The sequence below is a fragment of the Crotalus tigris genome, unplaced genomic scaffold (genome assembly GCF_016545835.1).
Source record: "Crotalus tigris isolate CLP2741 ecotype Arizona unplaced genomic scaffold, ASM1654583v1 scf7180000024153.1733885, whole genome shotgun sequence".
NCBI classification, from domain to species: domain Eukaryota; kingdom Metazoa; phylum Chordata; class Lepidosauria; order Squamata; family Viperidae; genus Crotalus; species Crotalus tigris.
The window spans coordinates 492,881-507,481 of record NW_024100414.1 but is presented as its reverse complement, the minus strand read 5'-3'; the positions used below and the strand labels follow the sequence as shown (position 1 = coordinate 507,481).

General features: G+C 45.8%; 1 protein-coding gene and 1 long non-coding RNA gene across 7 annotated transcripts in view; one reads left to right on the top strand and one right to left on the bottom strand.

Moving 5' to 3' along the window:
- The window catches only part of RALGDS (ral guanine nucleotide dissociation stimulator), a 54,656-nt gene that overhangs the window by 24,915 nt on the left and 15,140 nt on the right, over positions 1-14,601 (top strand). For 5 of the 6 annotated variants that reach the window (XM_039323068.1, XM_039323064.1, XM_039323067.1 and 2 more), the window contains exon 2: positions 12,746-12,856. In XM_039323068.1, the coding sequence (XP_039179002.1) occupies positions 12,746-12,856 (111 nt within the window). Of the gene's footprint in view, positions 1-7,168; positions 8,990-12,745; positions 12,857-14,601 lie in introns of those variants that run through there. The other variant, XM_039323066.1, reaches the window with a different exon arrangement.
- Positions 11,984-14,596, bottom strand: LOC120298894. Its single transcript, XR_005554253.1, has 3 exons — positions 13,821-14,596; positions 12,720-13,140; positions 11,984-12,481 (listed from the first exon to the last, which is right to left on the bottom strand). It is a non-coding gene; the product is annotated as an uncharacterized LOC120298894 (long non-coding RNA).

Below are 14,601 nucleotides of genomic sequence, written 5' to 3'. Positions count from 1 at the left end.
CAGGGTTTTGTCTTTCCGTTCCCACCTTCCTTGCCTGTTATTTTATTTTGCTTTTTTCTTTGTATGGTGGAATGGTGTTCAGCCACAGAAGGAAGGGAGGAAGGGAGGGGAAGAGAGAAAAAAGATAAAGGAGGGAGGGAGGGAGTGAAGGAAAGGAAAGAAGGAAGGAAAGGAAGTTGAGAGGGAAGGAAGGAAGAAAAAAATAAGGAAGGCAAGAGAGGGAAGGAAGAAAAAATATAGAGGGGAGGAAAGGAAGGAAGAAGGGAGGGAAGGAAGGAAGGAAGGAAGGAAGGAAGGAAGGAAGGAAGGAAGGAAGGAAGGAAGGAAGGAAGGGGAATCCTCAATTGCCTGTTACTTGCCAGCAAGCATCTTTCATAGGTGTGGAGATTATGCATGGAGGGGATTTTTTTTTCTGCAGATCCAGCTAGGATCGCTGTTTCAGTTTCCACCAATCATTTGATGCTTCTGGGAAGGTAGGAAAAACACCACTGGGCTTTTTCCACCACCAAGTTGTGTGTGGTGGACCGGATCTGGATGCTGTGTGTTTGTGTGTATGTGTGTGTGTGTGTGTGTGTGTGAGAGAGAGAGAGAGAGGGAGAGAGACGGATTTGTGCTTTGTCTTGCAACAAAGACTGAGGCCTGGAAAAAAGAGCACAAACAAGCAAAGAAAGCCCCATCCGCGGGATGCAGGCAGCACACAAAACGATGCACTCTCCGGTCCATGTAACCGGTCCTTGGTGCCCAAAAGGTTGGGGACCTCTGGTCCCGTTCAGTCTGTGATTCTCCCTTTCTGAGTAATGCGTGTGTTGAAGAAGCAATCAGCAGGTTACTGGGTGTAACCAGCTATTTGTTCCCTTAACAACAAGGACGGTGTTTCCTTCTTAAATTACAGGGCTGCGTCTCCAGATAAACTTTTACTGCTCACGCCTGGAGGTATTGTTAAGAGGATACATTGCTGGGCAAAAGACCTTTGGGCCAAGGGGGGCCATAAAGGCTGGCAATCAGACTCTCAGGTTCCCTTGCATGCTTTGCAATTGTGTGTACTTGCCCTCTCAAATTGACAATTTTGACATGTAGGGTAGTCCTCCGTTTGCAATCGAATCGACCTTGCAGGAGACCCTCTACTATTTCAGGAAAGTGGCTGTCCAGTCCCAAAACACGAGGAGGGGGTTGCATCAAAGCCACGCAAGGGAGGACCCCCTTCCCTGACCCAGTTGCGTTTTGCAATGTGCGAAACAGCTCTGCTTTGGAAGAACAGGTGCCCCGGCTTTCTGATTTGGCACGGCCGAAACTAGAAAGCTGCAGAATTCTGTTTGGATCCGCTTTGAAGATTTTCCCACTTTCTCGGCCGACTGCAAAAAGTTTGGACCTATGTTTGAAATTGGAGAGGCCGGCCTTCTTTTCCAGATGGGGGGTGCCTTCCAGATGTGCCGGACTCAAGTCTTCCAGATTTCTCAGCATTCTGGAGCCCACACACCTGGAGGGTCGCCAAGTGGGGTTAAGATTCTCCCTCTAGATTTCGGCGTGCAGAATAACCAAGCTGGAAGGGACCTTGGAGGTCTTCTAGTCCAGCCCCCTGCTCAAGCAGGAGACCCTACCCCATTCCAGACAGGTGGCTGTCTCTTGAAAACCTCCAGTGATGGAGCAGCCACAACTTCTGGAAGCAAGTCGTTCCACTGATTAATTGTTCTCACAATTAAAGAGAATTCTCCTTAGTTCTAAGTTGCTTCTCCCCTTGATTAAATTTCCATCTATTGCTTCTTGACCTGTTCTCAGGTGCTTTGGATAAATAGGTTGACTTGACAAAATGTCTCACCTACCAACAGAAATTTTGGTCTCCGTTGTGGTCGTAAACCAAGGAATGCTTGTAATCCCAGAGGAATCCTGTGTAATTCTCTGTCACTAAACCTCTTCAGAATAGCCCCCTTATTAATTACTTTCTCTTTAGAAAGCCAGTCCTAGCCCCCTTTCTTTTCCTCCAATGGAACAGGGGCGATTAAAAGCAGAATATTTGTTTTATTTTTTAAAAAAATTCCTTGGCACTCGTTTGCGACAAATTCTTTTCTTCCTCCCTTCCCAAGCTATTGTTTCCGAGGAAGCAGCAAACATCCCTCACAATGTAAGCCAGATGTGTAGAGATCTGGGCTGTGGGATAGGGGGGTCAGGCTTGGAATTTAAGTTCCTTTGCAGCAAATGTTTCACGCCCAACGCTGGGCCTGCTAGGCAGCTGCCAGACCCACCACGCCCCACTGCGCCACCGCTGGTTGGAGAAATGCAAGGCCCGTGGTTCATCGGCAGCCTGGGTGAGTGGGTGGGTGGCATTGCCAGGATGCCACAATTCCCTTCTCACGCCTTCTCCTTTTTCAAACGGCCTCGTGCCACCTGCCCCGATGAGTGGCGATCTTGTGGATTGTTGTTTTTTTCTCCCCTGCCTTCACTGCTCCATGGTTCACAATGCTTCAGCAATTGGGAGGAGATTGGCTGTGTTGTGGATTTGATGCCGGAACGACGTTGAACGAGGTTACCCTAGTTCACTGACCCCCCTGTGTTTTCCCAGTTTGCAATCCGGAATGAGCGGACGGGGCCACAATAGGCTTCTGTTCCTCTGACTCATCCAGCGATGGATGGGCGCTCCGAGTGCCTGCCTTGCAGCCAGGCACAGGTGCCAAGTTCGAAGCCGGGCGTGACACAATCGGAGGGCTCCTTTTGGGGGGTGCGAAGGGCCAGGTGTTCCAGCAAACAGCACAGCCATTATTTAAAACGTTCCTTGCGATGGATAAAGCCCTTTTGGGCCATTGTGCGTAATTAAGTGGGCAGCGCCAGGCATTCTGGGGGAAAATGTAGGGGGATTATGGGTGAATGAAGCCAGTGGCTGAATGGAATACTTTGCTCCTGTCCCGTTAACTGGTAAATAGAGCCCCAGGATCTAGAACATCAAGGTAGAGACCTTTTCGAGCAATTCTGAATATCCCCTGAAATGTATTGTACTTAGATGGCTGCAATGATCCCACTGCCCCTCTTTTTATATCATTATTTATATTTTATTTCTTTTCCATTCCTTATCTTGGAGGCTAAAGCATACTATGAACGGTTGAGGAAGCTAGGTATTCTAGTCTAACGAAGAGACGGTTGAGGGTGGATATGATAACTCTCTTGCAATATTTGAGGGGCTGGCACAGAGAAGAAGGGATCCACCTATTCTCCAAAGCCCCTGAAGGCAGGACAAGAAGCAGCGGATGGAAACTCATCAAGGAGAGAAGCAACCTAGAACTAAGGAGAAATTTCTTGACAATGAGAACAATTAACCAGTGGAACGGCTTGCCACCACTGCTCCATCACTGGAGGTTTTGAAGAAGAGATTGGACAACGCTTTGAGTGGGATATAGGTAGTAGTAGAGAGCTAGTGGGATGGGTCTCCGGTCTTGAGCAGGAGGTTGGACTAGAAGACCTCTGAGGTCCCTCCCAGCCCTAGGATTATGTTCTAAGTCTCTTCACAGTCGTGATTAGGATGAAATAAGAAAGAGAAACATGCAGATGGAACCCAAAGAGGCTTTTTCAAAAGGCAACTGGACTTGGGCTTTCCCTGTGAAGACGTTTCACTTCTTGTCCAAGAAGCTTCTTCAGTTCGGACTGAAGCTTCTTGGATGAGAAGCGAAACGTCTTCGAGGGAACACGAAGATCTGAGCTCAGCCAAAGATTTGTTAAAAGGAGTTGGAATTTTCTAAATCACCCCAAAGGGATGAGATTCTGGAACAGACAAGGCAGGAAGTCAATTCTCCGAATTGGTTATTTCAGTTTTCAATGATTAATCGGGTTTTTTTATCTACATTCAAAGTTAGGACTTGTGTCCAACTTCAGTGGCCGTAATAGGCGAAAAGAGAAGTCCAAGCTTCCCGTAAACCTTTTGTTTCAAACCTTCCAAGAAAGGTGTTGTAAGATATTCAGAGAAATTTCCAAGCATGTGTGTTTTTAATTGCGCCTCTTAACAAAGTCAGCAATTGTGTCTCTTTTGACGCCCAGCCCTTTTACGGTTATAAATTAATCCACCCTTGATTGTTTATTGATTGGTGGCTTTATTAGTTTTGATTGAGGATCTGAAGTATTTGCAAGTATTTGCTTCCTTGTTGGAAATGTTCCAAAATAGCAGCAGTTGTAAAAATGGTAAAAACTAAAAAGGCTAAATTAAAACGTATGAGAGGGAATTAAGTGGAAGTGATAAAAGCAGAGAGAGAGGTTAAAAAAAATCTGGCTGGATTGGCACTTAGTTAAGTTCCAGATTTGAGTCAACTCTTCTGTGCAGGATATGGGGCACCTAGATCTATAGATCCTGTTGGATTCCAGGCTCCAGCATCCTCTGCCTCTAGAGATATGGGACTTGTAGTCCCACAGTAATATGGTCTTAATGGATAATCGTAATAATAATAATAGTAAAGTTGGAAGGGACCTTGGAGGTCATCTAGCCCAACCCCCTGCTTAGGCAGGAAACCCTATACCATTTCAGACAATGTTTGAGGTTTATGTCCGGGGTGATTGGTGAGTGTAAGAAAAGACGAGACAAAGGGGAAGTGGATTGCATAAAAACAGGTTTCCCTTTATGGGAAGTTCTCGGCTTATGACCACAATTGGGATAGGAATTTCCCTTGCTAAGCCAGGGGGTTGTTAAGTGAGTCGCGACTGATTTTACAGCTTTTTTTTTTTTTGCGAATTGCTGCCATTGTGAAACGAATTTGGCTTCCCATATTGACTTTGATTGCGCGTTAAAATTCATAGGTAGGATAGCTTTGTGTTCCAGGTACAACTTCCCTAGGTTGCTTTACAAGTCTATATTTCAAGGCCCTAGTCCTTAAGGGGAGCGGGAACTAAGTTCCTGGGCCGTGCTTGCATGCAAATATTTGGGCATTCCTCTTCTGACTGTGCATTTCAGGAAATTCTTAAGTTTTTACTCCTTAGTTACAATGACTGGGTTTCACAAATTGGGGCTCATCACAATTCTAGCCCTCAGTGTTTACAATTACTAAGTTCAGGTTTCTAGTCCTTAGTTATTGCATTTGCTCAGTTCCATAAACTTTTTCCATCAAGGTTCTAGCCCTTAGTTTTTGCAATTACTAGCTTCCACGTGCCAAATGTCATCGAGGTTTCTAGTCCATAGTTTACACAATTGCTAGGTTCCCCAGGCAATATGTCATCTTGTTTCTAGTCTTTAGTGGTCACAATGAATAGGTTCCACAAATGGTGTTTCATCAAGGTGCTAGTCCTTAGTGGTCACAATTAGCGGGTTCCGTAAACTGTGTTTTATCAAGTCCTGAGTGACTGCATAAATGAACTAAAAGGCTAATCTGTCTGGAAGGAATGATGCCCTTAATTTTGTTAGTGCAAAACATTTCCTGCAATCACATAACCCATCAGGCTGTAACCTAGCCAAGAGGGATTGTGTCTTTGCGTATCATGATAAAAATACCGTGATAAAAAAATGAAAAATAAATTTGAATGTAATAAATGCATGAATATACGGGAGAGAATTTGTTGTTCTTTTATGCTGGAAATTATCAGCTGCTGGAAATCCGAGGGTATGGCGTTGATTTCTGGAATCTGGTGCCCACCTTGACTGTCCCAGGGTAATCTGGCCATTGGCCAGATTCGGGCTACAGAAGGGCTCTTAGAGATCCTCTAGTCCAGCCCTCCACCCTGACAAACAGTTGGCTCCTACTGCAAGTCTTGATCAAGTCAGTTGCTAAACACTTGGCTTGTTTTAATCCTGGCTGCGGTCAACCTATTTAGCAAAGCACCAGAAGGCCGGACAAGAAGCAGTGGATGGAAGCTTGTTTAAAGAGAGGAGCAACCTAGAACTAAGGAGAAATTTCCTGGCAGGGAGAACAATTAATCAGTGGAACTCCTTGCCTCCAGAAGTTGTGGATGCTCCAACACGGGAGGATTTCAGGAAGAGCATCCCTCTTCTTCTCTTTCCTTCCATCTTTCTCAGCATTACAGACTTTTCAAGAGAGCTGGGTCTTCGTGTTGATTAACTGGGTGTGTGTCATCAGGCTGGTGTCAACTCTTAACCACCACGTAGATCTTCTCCAGATGATCTAACCTGGTCCTTCAGCTCTTGCCAAGATGCACTCATGGCCCTTGACTCCATCACCCTTGCTCATGGTCACCCTCTTCTTCTTCTCTTTCCTTCCACTTTTTCCCAGAATTAGAGCTTTCTCCAGAAACTTAGATCATCCCTTAACGTGCTCAAAGTGAGATCACGGCTACTTCAAGTGAGAATTCTGCATGGCTTCATTTCATGAGAGTTGCTTTTCTCCTTTTCCCCTTTGATCGGAGGGGCGTAGATGATTAATAAAGGACTTCAGAGTCATCAGATAAAGAACTTACAGCTCCTCAGGGATCTTTCACTGCTAAAACCAGCAGCGGGGAACTTTGGGAGGGGGCAAAAGGCCGAATTGTGAACCCCCAAAAAATCATCCAATCACTGCATACGGGGATCTGAAGAGGACAAGAATTTCAGCAGATTTTTTTTGCCCTAGCAACTGTCCCTTTGGCAACTAAGAGTTAGAATTCCATTTCTTTTAGAATTCCATTTCTTTGGGGTTTTTGCTTCGGAAATAGAGTCACAGGCAAAGGATTTCCTACTAGGTCTGGGTTTAAAACCTGTTTTAGGGCCATGCTGATGTTTGGGGAGCCAGGCTTGGAAGTTCTGGAATTTGTGAGTGAATTTGTGAATTTTTTCCTCCCTGTCTGGCATTCCAAAAATGGGATACCTGATTTCAACTTTTCCTTCCTTCCTTCCTTCCTTCCTTCCTTCCTTCCTTCCTTCCTTCCTTCCTTCCTTCCTTTTCGTCTTCCTTATCTAAGACTCCAGAAAATGTATTTTGACTTGCCAGCACAAGATGGGAGACGATGGGTTATTGCAGAGGGTTTTTTCTTTTTAGTATGTTAAAGGCCACCAAAAAGGTACAAAGGAAAACATGAAAAAGAGAAGACCAAAAGAGAGAAAATAAGAAAGTAGAAGGGAAAAGTGCACAAAGGAGAGGAGGAAGAGGAGGAGGAGAAGAAGAAGAAGAAGAAGAAGAAGAAGAAGAAGAAGAAGAAGAAGAGGAGGAGGAGGAGGAGGAGGAGGAGGAGGAGGAGGAAGAAAAAGATGATGAAGAAGAAGAAAAAATATGGATTCCCAATCTTCTGTCAAATATAGTTAATTCTATTTCCGCCTTCCCAGATTATATATAATAACATTTCCTTCATTTCTCCCCCCCCCAAATGTCTCACTTAGCAATGGAAATTTGAGGCTCCTGGTGGTCATAAGCCGAGGACCGCCTGTATTTGTTGTTTGTTCCTTTAAAGCTTTCATCCAGAGAGAACAAAACTAGATTCTGTGAATTGGAGTTTTGAAGGTTTTTTTTTTTTTCCCTTTTCCATTCTGCTTTGTTGACTCATGGACTTTTTAGCTGATGTAGCAGAGCTGCAGATGTTCACTGAGGTTTTTTTTTCCTTTCTTTGTGAGAAGAAACCAAGATAGGTTGGTGGGAGGTGAATTAAACCCATGCCAAAGTTAAGGTGGTTCTTTTGCGAAACTTAAAACGCTTTTGTTAACGTCCAGGACTGCTAACTTTCTTTAAAGAAAAACAAAAACGAGTTGCTAAAGTAAACCAAAAGAGTTGCGTTGAACAGCTGGACAAATATATTTCTTTTTATTTTCATTTTGTTCCAGGCAGGAAACTCTGTTTCTTCCTTCAATCTTTCCCAGAAGCAAATGCAAAAGACTGAAACGATCTTAAAGGCCACTGAGTAATAATAATAAATAATACAAAGGGCTTTAACTTTATTAAACAACATCGGTCGGTCCCAGGTCCTTGGGAAGGACTCAGTAGAGGAACACAAAATGCTATATCCAGCTAAAACATCTCACTGACTTTGTGACCAGCCATAATAATAATAATAATTTGAAATATAAGGTATGGGTTGTTGTTTTCTGTTTTGTTTAGTTTTGCAATCGTAGGCATGTGGGAGTGCAATGCCCATCATGTCGAGCGCTTGCTGCGATGGTTTCTAACCTCGTGAGAATCCTCTTCTCTCTTTCGTGCAATTAGACATGGATATGACCCTGCCCGCCTGGTGTTGGGTGTTGTTGTTGTTGCTTTTAAAAGAAAAAACAAAGCTTCTAGCCCTCAAGGCTGAAGATCTGAATGTTTGAAATTGTAGGGAAATGAGCAGCTGCAGAAGCTTACAAATAAGCCCCTTGCACAGTTTCCGCTACTCTTACGATGAGTTTGTGTGCCTCGAGCGTTTGTGAAGGGACCTAAAAATACCGTAGCCGGAGTAACACCAAACAAAAGAGCACAATTATATAACAGGAACGGAAGGTGGTTGAATAAGAGGAAACTGTGATTCATTTGAAGACTTCTCTTTAGGCAAATCTAAACCCCCCCCCCCGCCGCTGCCGCTCTTCTCTCTCTTTTTCTCTTCCAAAATACTGAGACATGTTTTGCTTGCGTTTTCTGTGCGTGCACAAGGAGGTGGTGCGATCTTACTGCAAGCTCTGAGTTCGAAAACGGGAGGAAAATAAGTCCTCAACTTTCGTTTGAGCAACCGTTCCAAGGGCACTGAATAAAGGGACTTGCAACTCATTCTCCTACTTAACGACCGTCGCAGCCTTCCCCAGGGTCACGTGATTTACATTCGGACACTTGGCAACTGACTCGTTGGCATTTACAGGACGTTCTCCTTTTTCTCCTTCCGCGCTAACAACCGCCCTGCCAGGTAGGCTCGGCAGGACCCCACGGAGCGTGCCCGAAGTGGCCCAGCAAATTTTGCGGCGAGGTGAGAAAGCTGAGCCTCCGGCTTTATGCGGCAAAAGCCAGCCCCATCATCCCCTCGGCACAGCTGCCGGCCTCTCGTGCTTCATTATGTCAATCAGGGATTTTTGGCTGCAGATCTCAGCATCCATCCATCCATCCGTCCGTCCTGCCAAAATTTAGATATTAAGCAGGTAAGAGACGAGGTGGTGGGGGTGGTTTTAAATAACTTCTGGGCAGAATTGCGGGCCCCTCCGTCCATTAGCCTGTGTCATCGTAGGCCTGAGTCATCAGAAACACATTACAAAATGCGGTGGCTCTCCGGGGCCAAAGAAGCACTTAAGAAAAATTATTTTTATATATCGATGGCTTCTGCGCTGCAAGGCGATCTGCAGAGCCTGCCTCAAAGCGCCCCGGAAAGATGTACAGTTAGTCTCTGTTTCATTTAGTGACTGTCCAAAGTTACAACGGCGGCACAGACCAACTTGGCAGAAACAGGAAAAGAAGCCACTTGAGCGGGCGCCAAAACCAGCGTGCCCAGTGTGATCCAGAGGTCGGCCCCGTCATGTGCCAGGCCCTGAATCTGTGTCAGCTTCTCCAAACTCCTTCTTCAGCCTGGGGTGCCGACGCCGAGAACTCTCTCCCAACATACCCTTCGCCGTGAAACTGAATCAGCTTTTTTGGGGGGGAAAAAAAGGGAAGGAAATTGAGGGCACGCACTCAGCAAACTGGGGCATTCCTCCTTCCGGCTGTCACAGCCTCGTGAGCCTCTAGCCGAATCTGCGATGTTAGGTTTCCATTCCTGATTCATCCTTTCTTGATAAGGCTTGCGGTGTCCTTTTCAAATCACCAAGGCGTAAATCATCATCTTTTTCCCGTCTGCTGGGTGCAAACGTTCCCCCCCCCCAACTCTTGTTCTAGGAGTTGGCACTTTGTTTCTGTAGAAAAAAACTACACTTCTGCAGAGTTGGCGTCTTTGTAGGCAACAATTTCCAGGAAAGGGCTGAAAACGTGGGAGCAATTGAATTAGAGGCAGAAAGAGAAAACCCGATGAACGTAGAGAAGCCAAAATGATGACTTTATTTTACTGTCACTGGGCTGATTCTTGGGTGTTGGCTTGAGTCGTGATCTACGTGGGGATCCGCAGACGTTCCCTGAGGTTTGATCGTGTTGGGATGTTCTGGCTGAAGGAGATTGCAGACAGATTTGTGCGAAGGGGTGCCTAAGAAAGAGCTGCTGAGGTTTTTGCCCACAAAGGAATGGCGTAGAATTACACAGAATCCCACGGTGGGAAGAGTCGTTGGAGGTCATCTAGTCCTCCTGTTCAAGCAGGACACCCTATATCATTTGAGACAAGTGGCTGTCCAGTCTCTTCTTAAAAGCCTCAAGTGATGGAGCATCCACAACTTCTGGAGGCAAGCCCTTCCACTGATGAATTGTCCTCACTGTCAGGAAATTCCTCCTTAGTTCTAGATTGCTTCTCTCCTTCATTAGTTTCCATCCACTGCTGCCTTCGGGTGCTTTGGAGAAGAGGTGGACCCCTTCTTCTTTGTGGCAGCCCCTCAACGATTGCCAGACCACCATCATGTCAACCCTAGTCCATGTTTTCACCAGAGTAGACATAATCGTTCTTTGTATGTTTTAGCCTCCAGCCTCCTGATCATCTTTGTTGCTCTTCTCTGCATTCTTTCCAGAGTCTCAACATCTTTTTTAAATCGCGGTGACCAGAACTGGACAGAGTATTCCAAGTATGGTCTTACCAAAGCAGGATAAAGGATAAAGTTCACCTGGTCTTGCTGCAGTTGGGAGGGAAGGAAGGAAGGAAGGAAGGAAGGAAGGAAGGGAAGGAAGGAAGGAAGGAAGGAAGGAAGGAAGGAAGGAAGGAAGGAAGGAAGGAAGGAAGGAAGGGAAGGAAGGAAGGAAGGAAGGAAAAGAAGGAAGGAAGGAAGGAAGGAATAACTCAGGGTTATCTTTTTCTGTACTTGAGGCAGCTTGTGTTGGAATGTGATCTTTGCAGGAATGTTTAATTCCAGCGGTTTAGAAAACAGGATTTCTTCTGCAACACAGTGTCAGGCTTTTAATCATCCGAAAGGAATTTCAGCGGCTTTCAAACAGGAATTAGTATGTCGAACCAATCCTTTAGTCGGTGGAAATTGTACTTTTATGCAGTGCTTTCCAGCGTTATCTAGTAGCAACAGGGACATTGGGAGGGAAAGTAATATGAGATCCTGGCTTTTGATTGTGAGGCAAAGAATGCGGATGGCTTTTCTTGTGGACTGGTGCCTCTGAAAAGCACAGGCAGACTTGGTTCAGGGATGTGGAAAGCTCTTCAGAGGTTTCCAGGCCGTTAAGCAAAATGGTGTGTTTTCCCTGCCCCAAATTCCGTATTGGAAGAAAGAAAGAAAAAATGGAAGGAAAGGAAGGAAGAAGAAAAAGGGGAAAGGGGAGGGAGTGAAAAGGCAAAAGAGGAGGAGGGAAGAAAGGAAGGGAAGGAAGGAAGGAAGGTATAGAAAATATTCTGAGTAATTTGAGGAAAGGGAGGGAGGGAGAAACAAGAAAGAGGGAGTGAAAAGGCAAAAGAGAAGGAGGGAAGAAAGGAAGGGAAGGAGGGAAGGAAGGAAGGTGTAGAAAATATTCTGAGTAATTTGAAAGGGAGGGAGGGAGAAACATGAAGGCAGGGAAAGAGAAAGAAAGAAAGAAAGAAGAGAAAGAGAAAGAGAAAAAGAAAGAAAGAAAGAAACGTATTATCCTAATAAGCTAGGATAAAAAGATGATTTTTTGGGGGGGGGGGACTCACAGTGATCCAGAAATTTGGCTAAATCTGTAATTTCAGGGCCCATTTCAGATCATACCTAGTCTGCTCCCCATCACCAAAGGAGGCATGACTCAAGTTAGATCAACAAAGGAATGAGAAGCATCCTCGTGATGCTGACAGCCCTGACATATTCACACTAGATTCTTTCTCCTTTGTTGTGGGGCTGGTGTTTTTGTCCGTCATTGTCCCTGTTTGGCATGGCATGACCGTGTGTGTGTGTGTGTGTGTGTGTGTGTGTGTGTGTGTGTGTGTGTGTCCCACTCGATTGCTCGGCCATCTGAGCTGGGCCACCCCAATTCCACTTCCCGGTAAACAGGAGGACACGACAAGCTTCCAAAGCTGAATTTAACCAAAAGGGAGGCCATTTCGACTCTTTTTTTTTTTTTTTTTGCCCTAAACAGCTTAAGGAAGATTTGAATCACAAGGAACCCAGTTAAATTTGCAAGGGTTTCAATAATTTTATCTTTCAGTTCGGTCTGCCTTCGGTTAGAACGGCAACTTTCAAAGCCCGGCTGGACAAGCATTCCTAGAACCAGTCTGCCCTGTTGAGGATGATGGGGGTTGTAGTCCCAACCCATCTACAGAGGGCACTAGCTGTGGCAGAGTCCGGATGGCAACGTCCGATCGGGAGCTAATCCTGTTCAGGATCAGTTGTGTTTTCTCTCGTTACTGGGGACTACAGTTCCCATCCTCCTCCCCCTGCAGCAAAGGTAGAGTTGCAGGCTGCCCCTGATGTCCCCGAGATAAATAACACGGTCTCTAGGCGAGATGAGCAGCGTATAAGTTTAATAAACGAAACAAACTCTTTGTGTGTGTGAGTTTTCCGTGAAATCCAGAGCTGAGTTTTAACTGCTTAATAAGCAGAATGCCCCTATTGAGGAAGAAAGAGAAACGAGATACAGTAAATGCTTGGAAGAAGGAGGGGGGGAAAAAAAGAAAGGAAGAAAAAAAAAACACAATTGCACAATTTCAAAAACCACCAGGGAGAAAGGAGACTCTGTTGAGCTTTTAATCGCTTTTGCTCCATGTTTGGGTTGGCATATTTGTGCAATTTGGGACACACCATCTTAACCCAAACCTGGAAATCACACAGATAGTCCTTGACTTACAATTTTTCTGCCATTTCTCGTTCCAGAGCTCAACTCAGGAGATCGGAGAAGAGTTCGAAGATGGTGTGATTTACAGTATTTCTCTCCGCAAAGTTCAGCTCCATCACACAGCTAACAAAGGCCAGCGGTGGCTGGGGGTAAGTTCCTTATCTGGTGTTTCAGAACACCAGCCTACCTTACAGAGGTGTGGTAAGAAACGTGTGGGGGGAAATTGGATCTTTCCACAGACACGGAATACCATTATCCCCTGCCCTTTGATTATTCTGTGTATTTCCATAAGGCTGGGATTGGCCCCCTTGGATGGAAGTCAGTAGTAATCATACAGGAGGTCCTTGGTTCGCGACGGCCTCATTTAGCAGCCGTTCGCAGCGATGACAAAGTCACTTGGCCACGAGTCTTCGCATTTACCACCTTCAGAGGTCTGTAAAGCAAAGGAAAAATTACTTTGTGGTTTCACTTAGTGATCACTTCGCTTAATGACCAAGTTGCTGGTCCCCTTTGTGGTTGCTAAATGAGGACTGCATGTACTAATGCTAATACCATTAGTAATAATAAAGTTAAACACATATACTAGGGAAGCCCAATTCCCTGCATGGATACAGAAGGAAAAATGGCTCCCTTTACTCGTGGTGGAAAGGAGCTATGGGAAAGCAAGGTTAACGTAAAAGTGTTCCTTGTCCGGTTGTCCTACTCCAAGGAGTAGTGCCTACCTCTGTTTCTTGGCCAAGATAGCCAGCGTTGTCCGAAGACAATTCCCGTGCTCGTGGCCAGCATGGCTATACACCAAAGGCACGTAGAATGCTGTGACCTTCCCAACAATGTGATACCTATTTATCTACTCGCAGTTGCATCCTTTCAAACTGCTAGGGCAGAAGCTGGAGCAAGGAACGGGAGCTCACCCCACCGCGCGGCGCTCAGTTCTTGAACCCAGGCTTCCAGCTGACAAGCTCTTTAACCGCTGAGCCATGGGGCCCCCATTGAGGATGGATAAAACACTGCTCCTAGGGATTTTACTTGGATTCCCCCCCCCCTCGCCTACACCGTTCTCCAGTCTTGAGGACTAGAAGCCCGTTCCTTTTACTGCTGATAAGCTGGACTTACGGCTTATAGGGTTTCCTGCCTGAGCAGAGGGTTGGACTAGAAGACCTCCAAGGTCCCTTCCAACTCTGTTCTTCCTGTTCTTACCCCCGTGGCGGCGGAAAACAGGCCGTCCCTCATGGAGGCTTTTGCCCTGGAAGGAGGGTAACATCCGAGCTGGGTGTTCAGCCTCTCCTTTGTAAGGGAACGGAGGTGTGGCGTCTGCGAAGCCGGGGGAAATATTTTGAATATTGACAAGACCGAAAAGATTAAGAGCTTGTTGTTTTTCTCTTCTCAAACTATGCAAGCACAGCTGAGAAAATATATGCTTGGCAGAGAGAACGAAGGCGTGGCTTTGATTTTGGCACGGCTCTCCAGCAGTTTAAACACGCTCCCCGCCCTGCAGAGTAGGACCAAAGTGTGCCTTGCATGTAGTCCTCAACTTACAACCGGAAGCGGAATTTCCATCGCTGAGCAAGGCGATTGTTAAGAGAGCTGTGATTTTACGACCCTTTTTTTCTTCCTCTCTTTTGCCACGGTCGTGAAGAAAACCCCTGCCGTTCTTAAGCGAATCGTGCAGATGTTGAAAGCAAGTCCAGCTTCCCGCGTTGACTTTGCTTGTTGGAAGCCGGTGGGGGGACGGTTATAAATGGCGTTCACATGGGGATGCTGTGATGGCCGTAAGTGCGAGGACAAGTCCCAAGTCAATTCTTTCAGCGTGATTGTAACTTCAAACGGTTGTAATTTGAGGAGTTCCTGTGTAACATTGTTGGTTTTAAGGCTTCCGTCTCGCGGCCCTTGGAAC